At 40.1% G+C, this 15,472-nt stretch overlaps 1 protein-coding gene and 1 non-coding gene across 5 annotated transcripts in view; both read right to left on the reverse strand.

The window, feature by feature from the left end:
• PLEKHH2 (pleckstrin homology, MyTH4 and FERM domain containing H2) overlaps positions 1-11,196 on the reverse strand; it is a 157,593-nt gene extending 146,397 nt beyond the window's left edge. For all 4 annotated transcript variants that reach the window (XR_007515569.1, XM_049870622.1, XM_049870620.1 and 1 more), the window contains exons 1-2: positions 11,081-11,196; positions 3,569-3,698 (exon numbers count right to left, since the gene is read on the reverse strand). Coding sequence is in view for 3 of the 4 variants with exons in the window: in XM_049870622.1 (XP_049726579.1) it covers positions 3,569-3,691 (123 nt within the window). In the remaining variant the exon portion in view is untranslated. The remainder of the gene's footprint in view (positions 1-3,568; positions 3,699-11,080) is intronic.
• Positions 5,862-5,932, reverse strand: TRNAA-UGC (transfer RNA alanine (anticodon UGC)). The gene has a single exon. It is a non-coding gene; the product is annotated as a tRNA-Ala (tRNA).
• Positions 11,197-15,472: the final 4,276 nt, after the last annotated feature.

Genomic DNA, 15,472 nt, shown 5'->3' on the forward strand with positions numbered 1-15,472 from the left:
TAGTATATACTAAGCATCGATTTTCTAATCTGTAAAAGGGTGATGATGAAATGTATTATTTCACACAGCTGCTAAGAGGAACTAAGTGAATCATAAAGTAGTCAGCACACAACTCAATAAATATTAGGTAACCCAAAACCCAGTACTGTCGAGTCGAAATTAGGTACTTTTGTTAAATACCTCAGTTGGTTTTATTAAAACATGAGTGGGTACCAAAATTTTTACTCAGAGAAAAATATTTCATAATGGAATACAACAGAAAATACTGTGTAAAGCCTTATTCCCATCACGGTGTTGAGTATATTACCTGGGAAACCATGAATAACCTGCCATAATGTATAAAACACATTTGAATGACTCCATCCCTGAGCTCTGGCAAAGGATTTAAGTCACAGATACAATATATAGAAAACCAAAGGAAAAAAAAGAAGAAAGAGAAAGAAACAACATCTAAAACAGCAATTTTGAAATGATATTCCTCTCAATCCTCATTCACTGAGAGATAAAAAAACAAAATCTTATAACATACAGGTTAATAATCAGAAAAGCTATTTACAATTCAAATTATAGAGAAAAAGACACTTTTACAGGTTTAAAAAATGGGCACACATAAAGACAGTTGTTGCAACATGTCTTCTAAAGAAGAAATAATTATTGCCTTAAAATTTAGAATTTAAGGGTCAATTAATCGGGACACAAATAAGCATAACTTCTATTGAGGCCATAAAGAAAACCAGGAGAGTATAGAAAGCCAAGGGAACTAAGCAAATTCTGAGAAGGAGAATGTGGTCAACCATGTCAACTCCTGAGAGGTTAACAACTGAGAGTGTCTCTAAGGTTTAGCAACAAGGATATCATTAGTGACCATGACAAAAAAATTTGTATGGGGTGGCTGGGGTTGTGGAAAATACCAGAGAAATGACAGCACAACCTGGAAAATGATATTTATAGAGAGAGGAGCAAAAGAAAATGCAGGAACCACTAACTCTGAGTTCGCATAATTTTCCCCGATTTGGAGATATTCAAACTGGGATTTTCTCAGCTATAATTTGTATTCTAATAGCGATAAAGTAAATTGACATTGGGGATTTATTTCACAAAGCTTATTATTTAATAAATATTAAATACCCTCTGACCCAAAGTGGGTGGCATAATTTTAGTCTCTCCACCTAAAAGATGTTAAAGCACAGATATTTAAGATGATAGATATCAAGGTTTAAACTGAATGACGTTTCGCTGGATTTTATTAGAATACTTCTGTGCTAAGAAAGAAATTACTGGCTACTGTCTTAGTTATCCAGTGCTGCTACAACAGAAAGGCCACAGGTGGGTGACTTTAACAGAAATTTATTTTCTCACTGTTTAGGAGGCTAGAAGTCCAAACTCGGGGCACCAGATCTAGGGGAAAGCATTTTCTCTCTGTCGGTGCTGGGGGAAGGTCCTTGTCTCTTTCAGCTTCTATTCCTTGGTCACCATGTGCATGGCATCTACTTTCCCTCACTCTGCATGCTTGCTACATCTGCTCTTTTATACAGTGAAATCCTATGAGAGCTGGAACTCAACGGAACTTGTTTTTCCAGGTCCGAAAGTTTCCCACCTCTGAAAGGGTACAGTCTTACCACTTTTTGATCGTTCATTTTAGTGGAGAATATTTGAGTTCTCCGACAGGTTTTCACCTTACTCAGGTTCCGGCTTTTACAAGTTTTACTGTATTTCAAGAGACTGAGTTACAATCTACACTAATTCTGCCATATTAACATAATAAAGAAAACCCATTCCCGAATAGGATTATAACCACAGATATAGGGGTTAGGATTTATAACACACATTTTTGGAGGGCACGATTCAATCCACAAGAGCTAGCAATGGAAGGAAAATTTAAGCCCTTTTTTTGGAGATGTGGTACAGGTAGTCCCTGACTTACGACCAAATTCCTTTCCGACAACTCTGTCTTAAACTGGTTCTACGTCGAATACCTCTTTTTTTTAGTTTTCGTTAATATTGCCTTTTACTATCAGTATCTTTAGAAATCTAATGCTTGAACATCTGTGAGTGAACTTCTGAAAATGAGTGAACGTCGGCAAATTGTACACTGCAACATTGCATGTAGTACATATTATTAATGATAATATGCACTCAAAAAAAAAAAAAAAAGATGGTTGGCTCAGTGCAGTTTGTCGTAACTCAAAGGATTATGCAGACTAAAAAAAAAGAGTTTAAGAAATCACCTGTAAACTCTTCTGTCAGCTCTGAACGACCATTAAATATCATTCATCCATCCATCCAGAACAGCGCTATTCAACAGAAATACAATGTGAGCCACATGTGCAATTTAAAATTTTCTAGTACCCAAATTAAGGAGCCCTGGTGGCGCAATGGTTAAGCACTCAGCTGCTAACAAAAAGGTTGGTGCTTTGAACCCACCAGCCACTTCACAGGGGAAAGATGTGGCAGTCTGCTTCCATAAAGATTTACAGCCTTGCAAATCCTATGGGTGAGTTCTTCTGTGTCCTATAAGGTTGCTACGAGTCAGAATAGACTCGACAGCAATGGGTCTGGTGAGTATTCAAATTAAAAAAGAAATTAAAAAAAAAAACAACCTTGTTGCCACTGAGTCGATTCCAACTCACAGCGACCCTAGAGGTGAAATGAATTTTGGTATTTTTTTGTTTAATCTAAATACCTAGAAATTATCATTTCAACATGTAATTAATATAAAAATTATCACCGAGAGATTTTACATGGTTTCATACCGAATCTTTGAAATCTGTTGTGTATGTTATACTTAACAGCATGTTTCAATTTGAACTAGCTTCATTCAAGTGCTCGACAGCCACACGCAGCTGGTGGCTACTGTAGTGGACAGTACAGGTCTAAAACCAAGATCCCTGAAAATAGGAACATGGGTTGTCTGTTCACAGCCGTGACTGTAGCGTTGACATTAAGGGACATAATCAGCCCTCAATGGATATTTGTTGAATGAGTGAATCTGTAAAGTTTACACACATAGTTGCAGAAGAAAATTCTAGTAACATAAATGAAATTTTTATTCCACGATTAGAACCTCTAAGAGAAGCATATAATTAAAGCCCAGATGATAACTTAGTAAGATATGGTTTTTTCAATACAAATTCCTAAATACGTGCTTACATTCAAATACTGTACAAACACATTTCACTATCAATAAGGAACATTATTCTATAATCACTTTAAAATGATTTTCCTAAACATTTAGTAGATCAAAATGCTGTCACATTCATCTAATAAAATCAAACAAATTATAGCTTTCTCTCTGGAGTGAATGAACTCCACGTTCATCATATACACGCAATTCTCACATATTCCACTAGCATTTGCACGTTTTTGTCTTCTTAGGTCTAACGTCCAATCCGCTCTAATACTGGTGAAAGAATGTGCCAAACACGGATTCAAACTCCTGACAAAAAGTTAAATTACATTTATTATTTTAGTAATGTTTAACCCCAGAAGTGCTGAGAATATTTAATACAAATGAAACAGGCCCCCAATACCTGATCTTTAAGAACAAAGGTTAGGGAGTGAAGCTTACCTTCTCTGCTAAGAGCTCTCTTATCTTGCTCGCTTGGACTCTAAATTTCATGAGCTGAGACTCCAGAGCAACGCATCGTTCTTTCCAATCTACTGGTCCTTCTGGCTCAGAAAGCTCTGCCATATTTATTCTAGAAAGTAAAGCATTCAAACAGCATGACACCAATTAACATTCAGGAGAATTTCTTAAACCAGCAATGTACACGTGCTTGCTGTTATTGCTAGCTGCTGTGAAGTGGGCACCAGACTCATGCCAACCCCTTGCATAAGAGAAGGAAATGCTGCCCTATCCTGCGCCATCCCCAAGATCAGTTGGGGATAGAATCATTGAGATCCGTAGGGTTTTCACTGGCTGATTCTCGGAAGTCGACTGCCGTACACATGCTCATCTGCATCTAACAATGCCCAGGTACGAGTTTTGAATTATAAGATAAATTCCAGAACTCAGTACCAGATGGGAGGCCTGGGTTGGAGACCCAACTGTATCGTTGACTGTAACTTAACTCTCTACCATCTCAGTTTCACCAAGTCAGCAATCTAGAAAAAGGGGGGTGCCTCAACAACAAACCATTCTTCCTCATGGGTATATTATGAGGAACAAGTTAAAACATTACTGTTTTGAACAGCACTTTGGAAAATATCATAGCACAGCACAAACATGAATTACTCATTATTTTAGCTCTGTCCAAGAGATCAGATTTTAAAAATCTATTAGCTCGTTACCACACTCTTAATCTTATGGAAGCATCACAGTTTGATTCAACAGGTAGCATGATAGAATAACCTAAAGAAACATCATAAGAGTGCTGCAATTATAATTGAGATTTGTATTACAATTATCACTTACCAACACTCAAAATTTGTCCAGATGCAGGCTAAATCTTTCAAGTCAGAAGCCCTTTGTCATATTTAACTCGGTAACGTATAACGACTCTGGACAAGTTAGCATAATTTTTATTTGGCATGGCAAAAGAAAACACATACATATGATATTTGGAATCACTTACATGAAGTAAATTTAGAATCAGTGTTTTCTATATTTACTTTATTTTTGGAAGAGATAAGTCCCAGGGAGAAGCAGTATAAGAGGAAAAACAAGACACAAGGGAATTCCTTTTTAAGTTCTAAAGTAAGAAAACTATTACTGTACTTGATTTTAGAAGCATGATGGTTTCTAACACTGGGATCCAGAAGAAAAACAAACAAACCCGTTGCTGTCAAGTTGATTCTGGCTCATAGCGACCCTAGAAAACAGAGTGGAACTGCCCCATAGGGTTTCTAAGGAGCGGCTGGTGGATTTGAACTGCTGACCTTTTGGTTAGCAGCTAAGCTCTTAACCACTGCACCACCAGGGCTCCCAAAGTAGTTTTAAATGTTTGTTAACGTTTTATCAGGCCATTTTAATAAATGATCCGATAATATCTTTCTGAATTGCTCTTCTATGAACTGATAAATCGTGGACAGGACTGGATGTTCTGGGGGAGCTAATCCCAGTGGCGGGGTACACGTAACGGCAATACCCTCAGGGCCTCGGGATGGCACTGCAGTTGAAGTGTACTAGTCTATCCTTTGTTTTTAAAAAAAACATGTGTGTTCCTCACATATTACCCTAGTTTATTTTCCCAATATTCAGTCCAACATAATCTCACTAAATCTATACCAATTTTTAAACTCTATTCATGTTGATAAAAACCTATTTAGAGATCATTTTTCTAGCGTATTTTTTTTAATATACTAGTCTTCACATTAATATTGACATCACTCAATCATTTAAAAATAAATATAAGCAGAATTGTTCTACCAAGGCTATAACTTGATTAAGGGCACTCCAGTCATCACAAAGCCCCGAGATGCTTCCAAATCTTAGCCTGAACTTCAGAGAAACTTCTAGTTATAGAGCTGGAAATCATTCTCTTTTCATTTCTTTGTTTTTAAAGAAGTCTCACCCCATCGTTTCCAGAGTTTTTCTAAATATATTCGCCCCATTGATGATCTTTTTCATTACCCACATTAGAATTTACTATCAATGATTCATATTAACATCTACTATTAGTAGTAATTAGTAGTAGCATTGTTGTTGTTAGCTGTCATAAAGTTGGCCCCAGACTCGTGGCAACCCCATGCACAATGGGGTTAGTCTGTTGTGATTCACAGGGTTTTCAGTGCCTGATTTTCAGAAGTAGATCTCCAGGCCTTTCTTCCTAATCTTAGCCTAGAAGCTCTGCTGAAACCTATTTGGTATCATGTAACACGCAAGCCTCCGCTGACAGATGGGGTAGTGGCTATGCTTAAGGTGCACTGGCCGGGAATTGAACCCAGGTCTCCTGTATGCAAGGCAAGAATTCTACCACTGAACTACCACTGCTGTCAGTAACAGTATTATCCTTTCCTGCTGCATCAATTCTGGCTCATAGTAATAAAAAAAAAAAAAATTAGTAATACTATTTATTAATTATTTAGGAGTAGATAATACAGTTTTCCAACAAGTCACAAACCCTCAATTCTATGTCTACTTCATTTCTCTCTACATTAGCTTTATAGTAGACAAGGAAAGAAAATATGGGTGAAGTACTAAAAAATAAAAAGCAGTCTTGAAACAGATGTACGTAAATCTTGAACCATTTATACCATTACACAGGGATACTCTTATAACAACTAGAATATTTTATTTTATACTGGCTAATTTTTGTTCTACCTTTACAATAACTTGTTTATGTTGTAATGTAAAATTTCTACAGTTGAAAAATAATCAAAATAAAGAGATTTATTTTCAACAAATGAAAATCAGTAAATGTAATGCACCATGTTAATAAAAGACAAAAAACGATTTCAATGTTGTTGATAGGAGCTGCTGAGTTGTTTCTGATTCACAGTGACCCCACGTGACAGAGTAAAACTGCCCCATAGGGTTTTCTCGGCTGTAATTACCAAAAAAACAGACTGCCAGGTCTTTCTCCCACAGAGTTGCTGGGTGGGTTCAAACCATCAACCTTTCAGTCAGCAGCCAGCACTTTACCATCTCCGCCATCAGGGCTCCCAAAGTAGTTTTAAATGTTTGTTAATGTTTCGATAGATGCATAAAAAGCATTCAACAAAATCCGACACCCGTTCATGATAAAAACACTCAACAAACTAGGGATAGAAGGAAACTTTCCCAAAGTCATAAAAGGCATCTACGAAAAATTCTAGCTAACATCGTACTTAATGGTGAAAGATGGAAAGCTTTCCCCCTAAGATCAGGAAAATGAAAAGGATGTCTATTCTCATCGTTACTATTCAACATTGTACTGGAGGTGCTAACCAGGGCAATTTGGAAAGAAAAAGAAATAAGAGGCATCCAGGATAGAAAAGAAGAAGTAAAACTATTTGTAGATGACATCATCTTGTACATAGAAAACTCTAAGGAATCCACAAAAAAAAAAAAACAACTATTAAAGCTAATAAATGAGTATAGAAATGTTGTTGGAAACCAGATCAATAGACAAGAATCTAAACAGAAATTAAGAAAACAAGTACATTCACGATAGCATCAAAAAGAATACTTAAAAATAAATTTAACAAAAGTGCAAGACTTGTACACTGAAAACTACAAAACATCATTGAAAGAATTTAAAGACCTAAATAAATGAAAAGATATCCCATGTTCATGGATTGTATTTATTCTATTAATATTGCTAAAAAGACAATACTTCTCAAATTGATGTACAGATTCAAAGCAATGTCTATCAAAATTCCAACTGTACTTTTTTTGCAAAAATTAACAAGGAATTGAAGGGACCCAGAATAGCCAAAACGATTTTGAAAAACTGGAGAACTCAAACTTCCCAATTTCAAATTTTATCAAAATGTTAAAGTAATCAAGACCATGTGACAATGGCATAAAAACAGACATATTAAATCAAGGGAATAAAACTGAGAGTCCAGAAATAAACTCTCACATTTACAGTCAATTGAGTTTCAACATGGGTGTCAAGACAATTCAAATGGGAAAAAAAAGTCTTTTCAGCAAACGGTGCAGGGACAATTGGATATCCATATGCAAAAAAGTGAATTTGAACCCCTACTTTACACCAAATGCAAAAATTAACTCAAAATGGATCAAAGACCTAAATATAAGAGGCTGCTGTAAAACTCTTGGAAGAAAACATAGTTGTAAATCTCTCTCTCTTTTTTTTAACTAGGTATAAATATTTATGGCCTCAGATTATTAGGCAATGGTTTCTTAGACATTAGATCTAAGAAAAAAATATACGAATTGACTTAAGCAAAAGTAAACACTTTTGTGCTTCAAAGGACATTATCAAGAAACTGAAAAGACAACCCACAGAATCAAAGAAAATATTTACAAATCATATATCTGATAAGGTACCCGCATCTAAAATATATAAAGGACACTTACAACTCAACAACAAAAAGACAAATAACCCAATTAAAAAGAGGACAAAACTTAAAAAAAAAAAAAAAAGTGGGCAAAGGATCTGAATACACGTATCTCCAAAGGAGATACACAAATAGCCAACAAGCACATGAAAAGACGCTCAATATCATTTCCCATTGGGGAGAATGCAAACTGAACTACAATGACTTCTCGCTTCACATCCACTAAAAACAAAAAACAACACATGTTGGCAAATATGTGGAGAAATTGGAACCTGCATCCATTGCTGGCAGGACTGTAAAATGGTACAGCCATTCTGGAAAAGGATTTGGTAGGTCCTCCACAGATTAAACATAACGTTAACATATGACTCAACAACTCCAGTACTATGTATATATCCGAGAGTACTCAATATATAGGGCCACACCAAAACTTGTACACCAATGTTCATAGCAGCATTATTCATAATAGTCATAAGGTGTAATCAACCCAAAAGTCCATGAACTAATGAATGGATAAATAATATGTGGGATATCCATGGTATTGTTAGCTGTCACCAAGCCAGGCCCTGACATATGGTGAACCCAAGCACAATGGAATGACATGCTGCCAGGTCCTGCACTATCCCAATGATTAGTTGGGGATCGGACTGCTATGATCCATAGGGTTTTCACTGGTTGATTTTCAGAAGCAGAGCGAAAGCTTCTCTGAAACCCACTCGACATCATAGCAACCCACAATCTACCACTGACAGGTGGTGCCTAAACATGAGGTACGTTGGCTGGGAATCTACATGGAAGGTGAGAATTCTACACTGAACTACCAATGCCTTGACATATTATTAAGCCATAAGAAGGAATGAAGTTCTATACATGCTACAACATGGATGAATCTTGAAAACATTACGCTAAGTGAAAGATACAAAAGGCCATATATTGTATGATCTCATTTCTATAAAATGTCCACAATAGCGAAATCCAGAGAGAAAGTCAGGGACAGTGGGAAAGAGGCAATGGGAAGTGGCTGCTAATGGGTATGGGATTTCTCTTGGGGGTAATGAAATATTCTGCAACTAGACAGTAGCGATGGTTGCATGGACTCCCTGGGTGGTTAACATGCTCCACTGCCATTCAGAAGGTCGGAAGTTCCAGTCTACCCAGTGGGGCCTCAGAAGAGAGCCTGGGAATCTACTTACAAAAACTCAGCCATGAAAAACCTATGGAGCACAGCTGGCACACATGTGATCACCATGAGCTGGAGTTGACTGGACAGCAACTAGTTTTGGCTGGTTGCACAACCTTGTGAATATCTAAAAACCACTGAACTGGACGCTTCAGAAGGGTAAATTTTATGGTTTCTTAATTAAGTCTCAAAAAAAAGAGCATATATTTACAAATGAGTAAAGAAAAAGTAACAATTTAGATGGATGTATAATAGGTGCACATTTACAAATTTAATGATCCGTCCTTTGTGATTACTCCAGCCAAGAATTCCACCTTAACTCCAGTAATTTAGAGGTAACTGTATTTGTTGAAGCCCTGGTGGTGCAGTGCTTAAGCTCTCAGCTGCTAATTCAAACTCACCAGCCACTCCTCTGGAGGAAGACAGGAAGATGTGGCAATCTGCTTCCGAGAATTCCACATTAAACATACATATTCATTTCTTTAATTTTGCTAATTATATATTTTATAAACAAGTAGCAAATCCTTAAACATATTATTAAATTGGCATTTAAAATCTGCATTCCTATTGATTGGGTCAAAATAACCAATTGCTAAATAAATATCAATTCTAGATTTTTAATTTGAAAGTAACCTATTTTCATCACAATACAACAAAAAAATGGACAGGAAAATGTCTTGGTTATCGAAAAACCCCCCAATGACTTTGGAAATATTTACTGACACAAAATAAACTGTTTACAACTTTAAAGTGAATGCTCTTTTCTCTGAATTCCTGACTTCCTGTTTCTCTTCCAAATCCCGAAAAGGAAAAAAAAAGAAAACCATTCGTCTATTTAAGTTTACTCTAGCGGAACTCAAAAGTAGCCTCTGACATTCTTGAGTACTTTCCTGTTAAGAAACACCTTAACTTGGTCAGGTAACTGTGTGTGTGTAACTGTGTGTGACTGTGTGTGTGACTGTGTGTGTGTGGCTGTGTGTGCGTGTGACTGTGTGTGACTGTGTGTGTGTGTAACTGTGTGTGTGAGACTGTGTGTGTGTGTGACTGTGTGTGTGTGTGTTTAAGCAGAAAAGACGTCTCTCTTGACCAGACTGAGGCATGCCTGTTTAAGGGATCTCTCGACCACCACCTAGTCCCTCTCCGTAAAGTCTGTATTCAGGTGGCACTGCCCAGAACACCCAGGCTCCTCACTCCGTAGCTCCCCGGGGGTCACACACATGCCGCGTGCGGTCGGGGCAGGAGGCTGGCATTTTCACAAAGAAAGCGCAGAATTGCAGGTAGCAGCACAGCACTAGAGCTTTTACAACCTAAGTGGTTACACGTCTCTTGCCAGTGCGTTTCGCGCGTTCAGACCTACGGCTAAAAATGTTCCGTCTTTTAAAAGGTGGTCTAATAACTTCCAGGACAGCGTAGCTCACGGAAGGTCACCCTAGGGCACTCTGACATGCCGGCAACTCGAGGTGCAGAAAACGATTCTTCTCAAGTTTTGAGAAGTTTGGTCCCTCACATCACCGGGGGGTTTCCCAGAAGCCAAGCCGAGCCACTGCACCCCTGGCTGCGCGGGTCGCCCGGCGCGGGGACCTGGGCCTGGCGAGCAGGGGGCGTTGCAGGTAAGCGTTCCCAGCCCCACCCCCCGAGGACCACCGGCGCACGCCCTCGGGCCCGCGTTTTCAGACAAAATGTCACCGTGACCTGAGGGCAAGAAGCCCCGGCCCCCCCCCCCGACGACCCCTGGAGACGAGAGCCCGGACCTGCAGGCAGCGCGGGGCGACGTCGGCTCCTGGGGCCGCGGCGGGAGGCGTGAGGGCGAGTCGGCGCCGGCCCGCTGGGTCCGCCTACCCGCCCCGAGCCCGGCGCGCCCCCCAGAACCGCGCGCTCTGCAGGGGCCGGGGCTCCCCGGCAGCGGAGGCGCTGGGCTCGCCCCTCGGCTCCCGACCGTTCCCGCCTGCCTACCTCGGATGCGAGCCCCCGGCGGCAGCGGTGCTCGACGTCCCGGCGGCGCCTGGTCCCGGGCTCCCGGGGTCTCAGCCCGCGTCCGCCTCACACCGAGCCCGGAGCGGGCGGGAAAGGCGCCGCCCCCTCCCAGGACTGGCGGCCGGAGTGGCTAATCGGAGGCCGGAGGTGGCCGCTGGCGTCATCGGGGGGTGTGGCTATAACTCTGGCTCCTCCCACTCCCTAGCCCAGGAGAGAGTGATGGCCAGGAGTTTGGCCCCAAGACCTGCCCCACACCTAGACCTCAGAGCCTGTTGTAGCCCTCCGTCACCTCCTTTCCATTCCGTCTGCCTCCATTTGGGCCTGGACTGTTGTAACGACCTCCTATTTGGTCTCTCCTCCAGCCAATCCATCCTTCACCCTGTGGCCAGGTTAATTGTTCTCAAAATACCGTTATGAGTCGGAATCGACTCGACGACAACGCGTTTTGGGCTTACAGTTATGATGTACGTTCTGCCAAAGTCCTGCGTTGGCACTCGTCTGCATAAATCATCAAGCACAGATTCCCTAGTCAGCTAGTCAAGGCCTCCATCCTACTTTTCCTAGTTTATTTTTTTCACTACTGCCTGTCTACAAGCCTGAAATTGCGGCTGTGCACTTTCCCACCCCGGGGGATTTCATCTGGAACGTTTACCTACAATTCCCCATCCCTACCTTTAAAAGTTCTAACTCTTCTGTAATACCCAGCTCAACATAATCTTCTCCATGTTAACCATGTCTGTCACCCACCTAGAATTAATTGCTCTCTTTTCTGTTCCCTGAAAAACCCAGTGCCGTCGAGTCCATTCCGAGTCACAGCGACCCTATAGGACAGAGTAGAATTGTTCCCTTAGCATTTAGTTTTTTGCTGCCCTTCTGGCACTTAGCTCCTTCTGCTTTACATACAGCCCTTTATCGCTCCATAAGACCGGGAGCTCTTTGTAAGTAAGAGATTTGTTTTCTTTGTTTTTACGTTCTCCTCAGTACCCAGCACGGAACAGTGCATAAGTAGACGAGTGATAAATTCAATTTAATTGGATTTTACCTCTCAAGCTGGGGTTTGGAGACGCCAAGCATAGGGCAAAAAATTGAGAGTTGTGCGCGTTTTGCATAATCCTTCCCCAGGTCAGAAAGCCAAGTCAGACAAATACTCTCTTTGGTTTACAGCTGGCCAATAGAGGGTGTCAGAGCTTTTCTCCACTACAAATTTTTTTTTTTTTAAGTTCATTTTGCTTTATATAGAAGAAGCACAGAAAAGATAAAGACTTACGAAGTTCCTTAGAGGCAAAGCAAGAAGTGGATACAACTAACAGACCAGCAAGTGAGTATCAGGCTTCCATATTTCTTCCCAGAAATTTTGGAATGCATCCCAGACTACCCCCACACATGAAATTCCTTTTGCCTTCTGTGGGAGCTGATGATGCATATCATATGAAAAATTGTCTCCAAACAGCTTTGGAAAACAAGCAGGCTGGACTGAGCTTATTTTACAGAGCATGCAAGAGTTAAATAAACACAGTTTGAGCAACTTGCATAATTTAATACAGCAAGTCAGTAGAGACCATGATGGAGAAAAAGAAAGAATGCCAAAATAGAATCACTTCCGTTTTTGAGTCAGAAAAACTAAATAGACTAAGAGAACTGAGTGAATAAAGTCAGTCATGGAAAGAAGTCTTCCTTGTAAGGCTCAGCCAACGTTTACTTACTGTCGCCTTTTTCTAGAAACATGACAAACTGAATTTTTTTGGCTGTGAAGGATACAGTGGGACAGCATCCTGTCTCTGGCCATGCTAAGAAAAATACATGATCTAATTATTCGGCAATAAAAAGAAGTAAAGCACTGATACATGCTACAGCATGGATAAACCTTGAAAACATTATGCTAAGTCAAAGAAATCAGTCATAAAAGATTGCAGATTGTATGATCCCATTTATATAAAATATCCACAACAGGTGAGTCTATAGACACAGAAAGTAGATTAGTGGTTGCATAGGGCTGGGAGCAACGAGGCCTGTGGCACAGAGGATAAGTGCTTTGCTGCTAATCAAAATGTCAGCAGCTCAAACCCACCAGCCAATATGGGGGAAAGGTGTGGCAGTCTGCTTCAGTAAAGATCCCCCAACTCATTGCTGTCAAGTCAATTCTAACTCCCTTGGAAACCCTATGGGGGAGTTCTACTCTGTCCTGTAGGGTCACTATGAGTTGGAATTGACTTGACAGCAAAGGTTTGGTTTAGGGCTGCGGACAAAGGGGGACAGCTAAGGGAAATAGGGTTTCTTTTGGGGATAATAAAAATATTCTAAAGTTGATTGTGGTGAATGTTGCAAAACTCTGCAAATATACTAAAAGCCACTAAATTTTTAAAATATACTAAAAGCCACTAACTTTAAAAATTTGAGTGAACTGGAATGATAACCAGAACAGGAAAAATTGTGGGTCAAAGCCCTGTTAGAAACCTAATCTCCCTCTGAGACAACAAGGGCAGCAAATGGGTTGCATAGCAACCAGATCTCTTGCCCTTCACATTTTGAACACAGTCAGAAACAGTGGTGCCTCACTCAAAGATGACTCTGACTGCACCACTTTGAATGTGTGTCACAGTCCTGGCAATAACCCAATCTCAGGCATCAGGCTCCTAAAAGGGCTCATTATGCCTCTACCCATAGTTTTTCCCGTTCTGGATCACCCAAATTGTAAAAATTTGGGTCTGTTCCAGTTTGGCTTCATCAGCCATGACTGAACTGAATCTAACGAGTTTGAAGCCCAGATTTTTATATTAGGTAGAAAATATCTCTGACCAGCTGTCATGAATGTTCTTAGCACTAGGTACCTTCGTTTCACAGTATTTACCTCATTTACCTCAGTTGTAATATTATGTTTATTTGTGACTATTTGATTGTTCTGTTCTCCGTTTACATGGTAAGTGCCATGAGAGTAGAAATGGTGTCTGGGTTTGCTCTTTAACATATGTCCAGTACTTAGCACGGTGCCTGGCGTGTAGTAGGCACACAGTAAGAATTTTGTTGAATGAATGAATGAAGGAAGGAAGCAAAGGATATAATTCATTCAGTTCTTCCAATATTCTAGACACTCTACTAGGTTCTGAGGAATACAAAGTAGAGCAAAACAGATATGATTTCTGTCTTCATGAAGTTATAGTCTACAGGGAGAGACTCGCATTCATTAAATATTCACACAAATAATTATATAACTACAAATTGCATCAAGTGTTCTGAAGAAAAAGCACAGAATGCTATGTAAGTGAATAATAAGGGAATCTGGCCCAGTCTCAGGAGTTGGGGAGGCCTTCCTGGAGAAAATGACATCTGCGCTGAGGCCTGAAGGAATTAATGAGGTAAAAGCAAGGAGCTGAAGGGAAGATCATCCAAGATGTGGAAAAAACAGGTATAAGACCCTGCAGTGATGACAAGCCTGAGACCTCGGAGGGAGAGGCACAACGAACAAGGTAGAGTAGGGCACAAAGAGGTTGCAGAGGAAAGAGGGTCAGACCATATGGGCCTTGAAGAACATGGCTTCTCAAACTTTAATGGGGATCTTGTAAAAATACAGATTCAGACTCAAAAGGTCTGGAATGGGGACCAAGATTTTGCATGTCTAACAAGCTTCAGGGACACAGGTCGAATATCAAAACGACATTCTTCCAAGAGCACTGGGAATTCACTGACATGTTTCAGACAGGGGAGTGACAAGACCAGATGTGGTAAGAGGGCAGAGCATGGATTAAAAAAGAGTAAGAGTGGATTCAGAGAGACCACTAAAGAGGTTATTTCCATCATTCTCATGCGAGATGGTGGTAGCTGGGTCAGGGGAGTGGTGGTAATGGAGAGAAGGAAAAGGGGACCGAAGATGTGCTTTTGGAACTCCACCTAGCATGGTGGAGAGGATAGGGAGGAGAGGGAGACACAATTAGGAGGTTAAGGAAGTAGTTCAATGAAGATCTGAACTAAGGCGTTTGTGTTGAGAATGAAATGGAGGCCGTTGTGGGAATTAAAAGATACTGTGTGAAAACGACAAAAATAGTATACTTACCTGGTGCTATACATGGGGCATTGTTCCAAGGGCTTTAGCTCTTATGAAGTCAGGATAACCCTGACACTAATTATGAAAAAGATGCGTTATTCCCATCTAACAGATGAAACAACTAAGGCACAAAGAGGTCACTGGCTCAAGTTTACATAGACTAAAGAAAAAAAAAATTTTTTTTTTTTAAGTAGTCTCACTAATTAAAGTTTTCGATCTAGGTAATTGGGCTCCAGAGTGACCACAACTCTATACTACATTTAAACTTCTTTCAAGAACTTGAGTCTACAATCTCTGATAACTGTTTTGAAGTGGAGTTCATGAAGGTCTGG

The sequence above is a fragment of the Elephas maximus genome, chromosome 26, assembly GCF_024166365.1.
Source record: "Elephas maximus indicus isolate mEleMax1 chromosome 26, mEleMax1 primary haplotype, whole genome shotgun sequence".
Lineage (NCBI taxonomy): Eukaryota > Metazoa > Chordata > Mammalia > Proboscidea > Elephantidae > Elephas > Elephas maximus.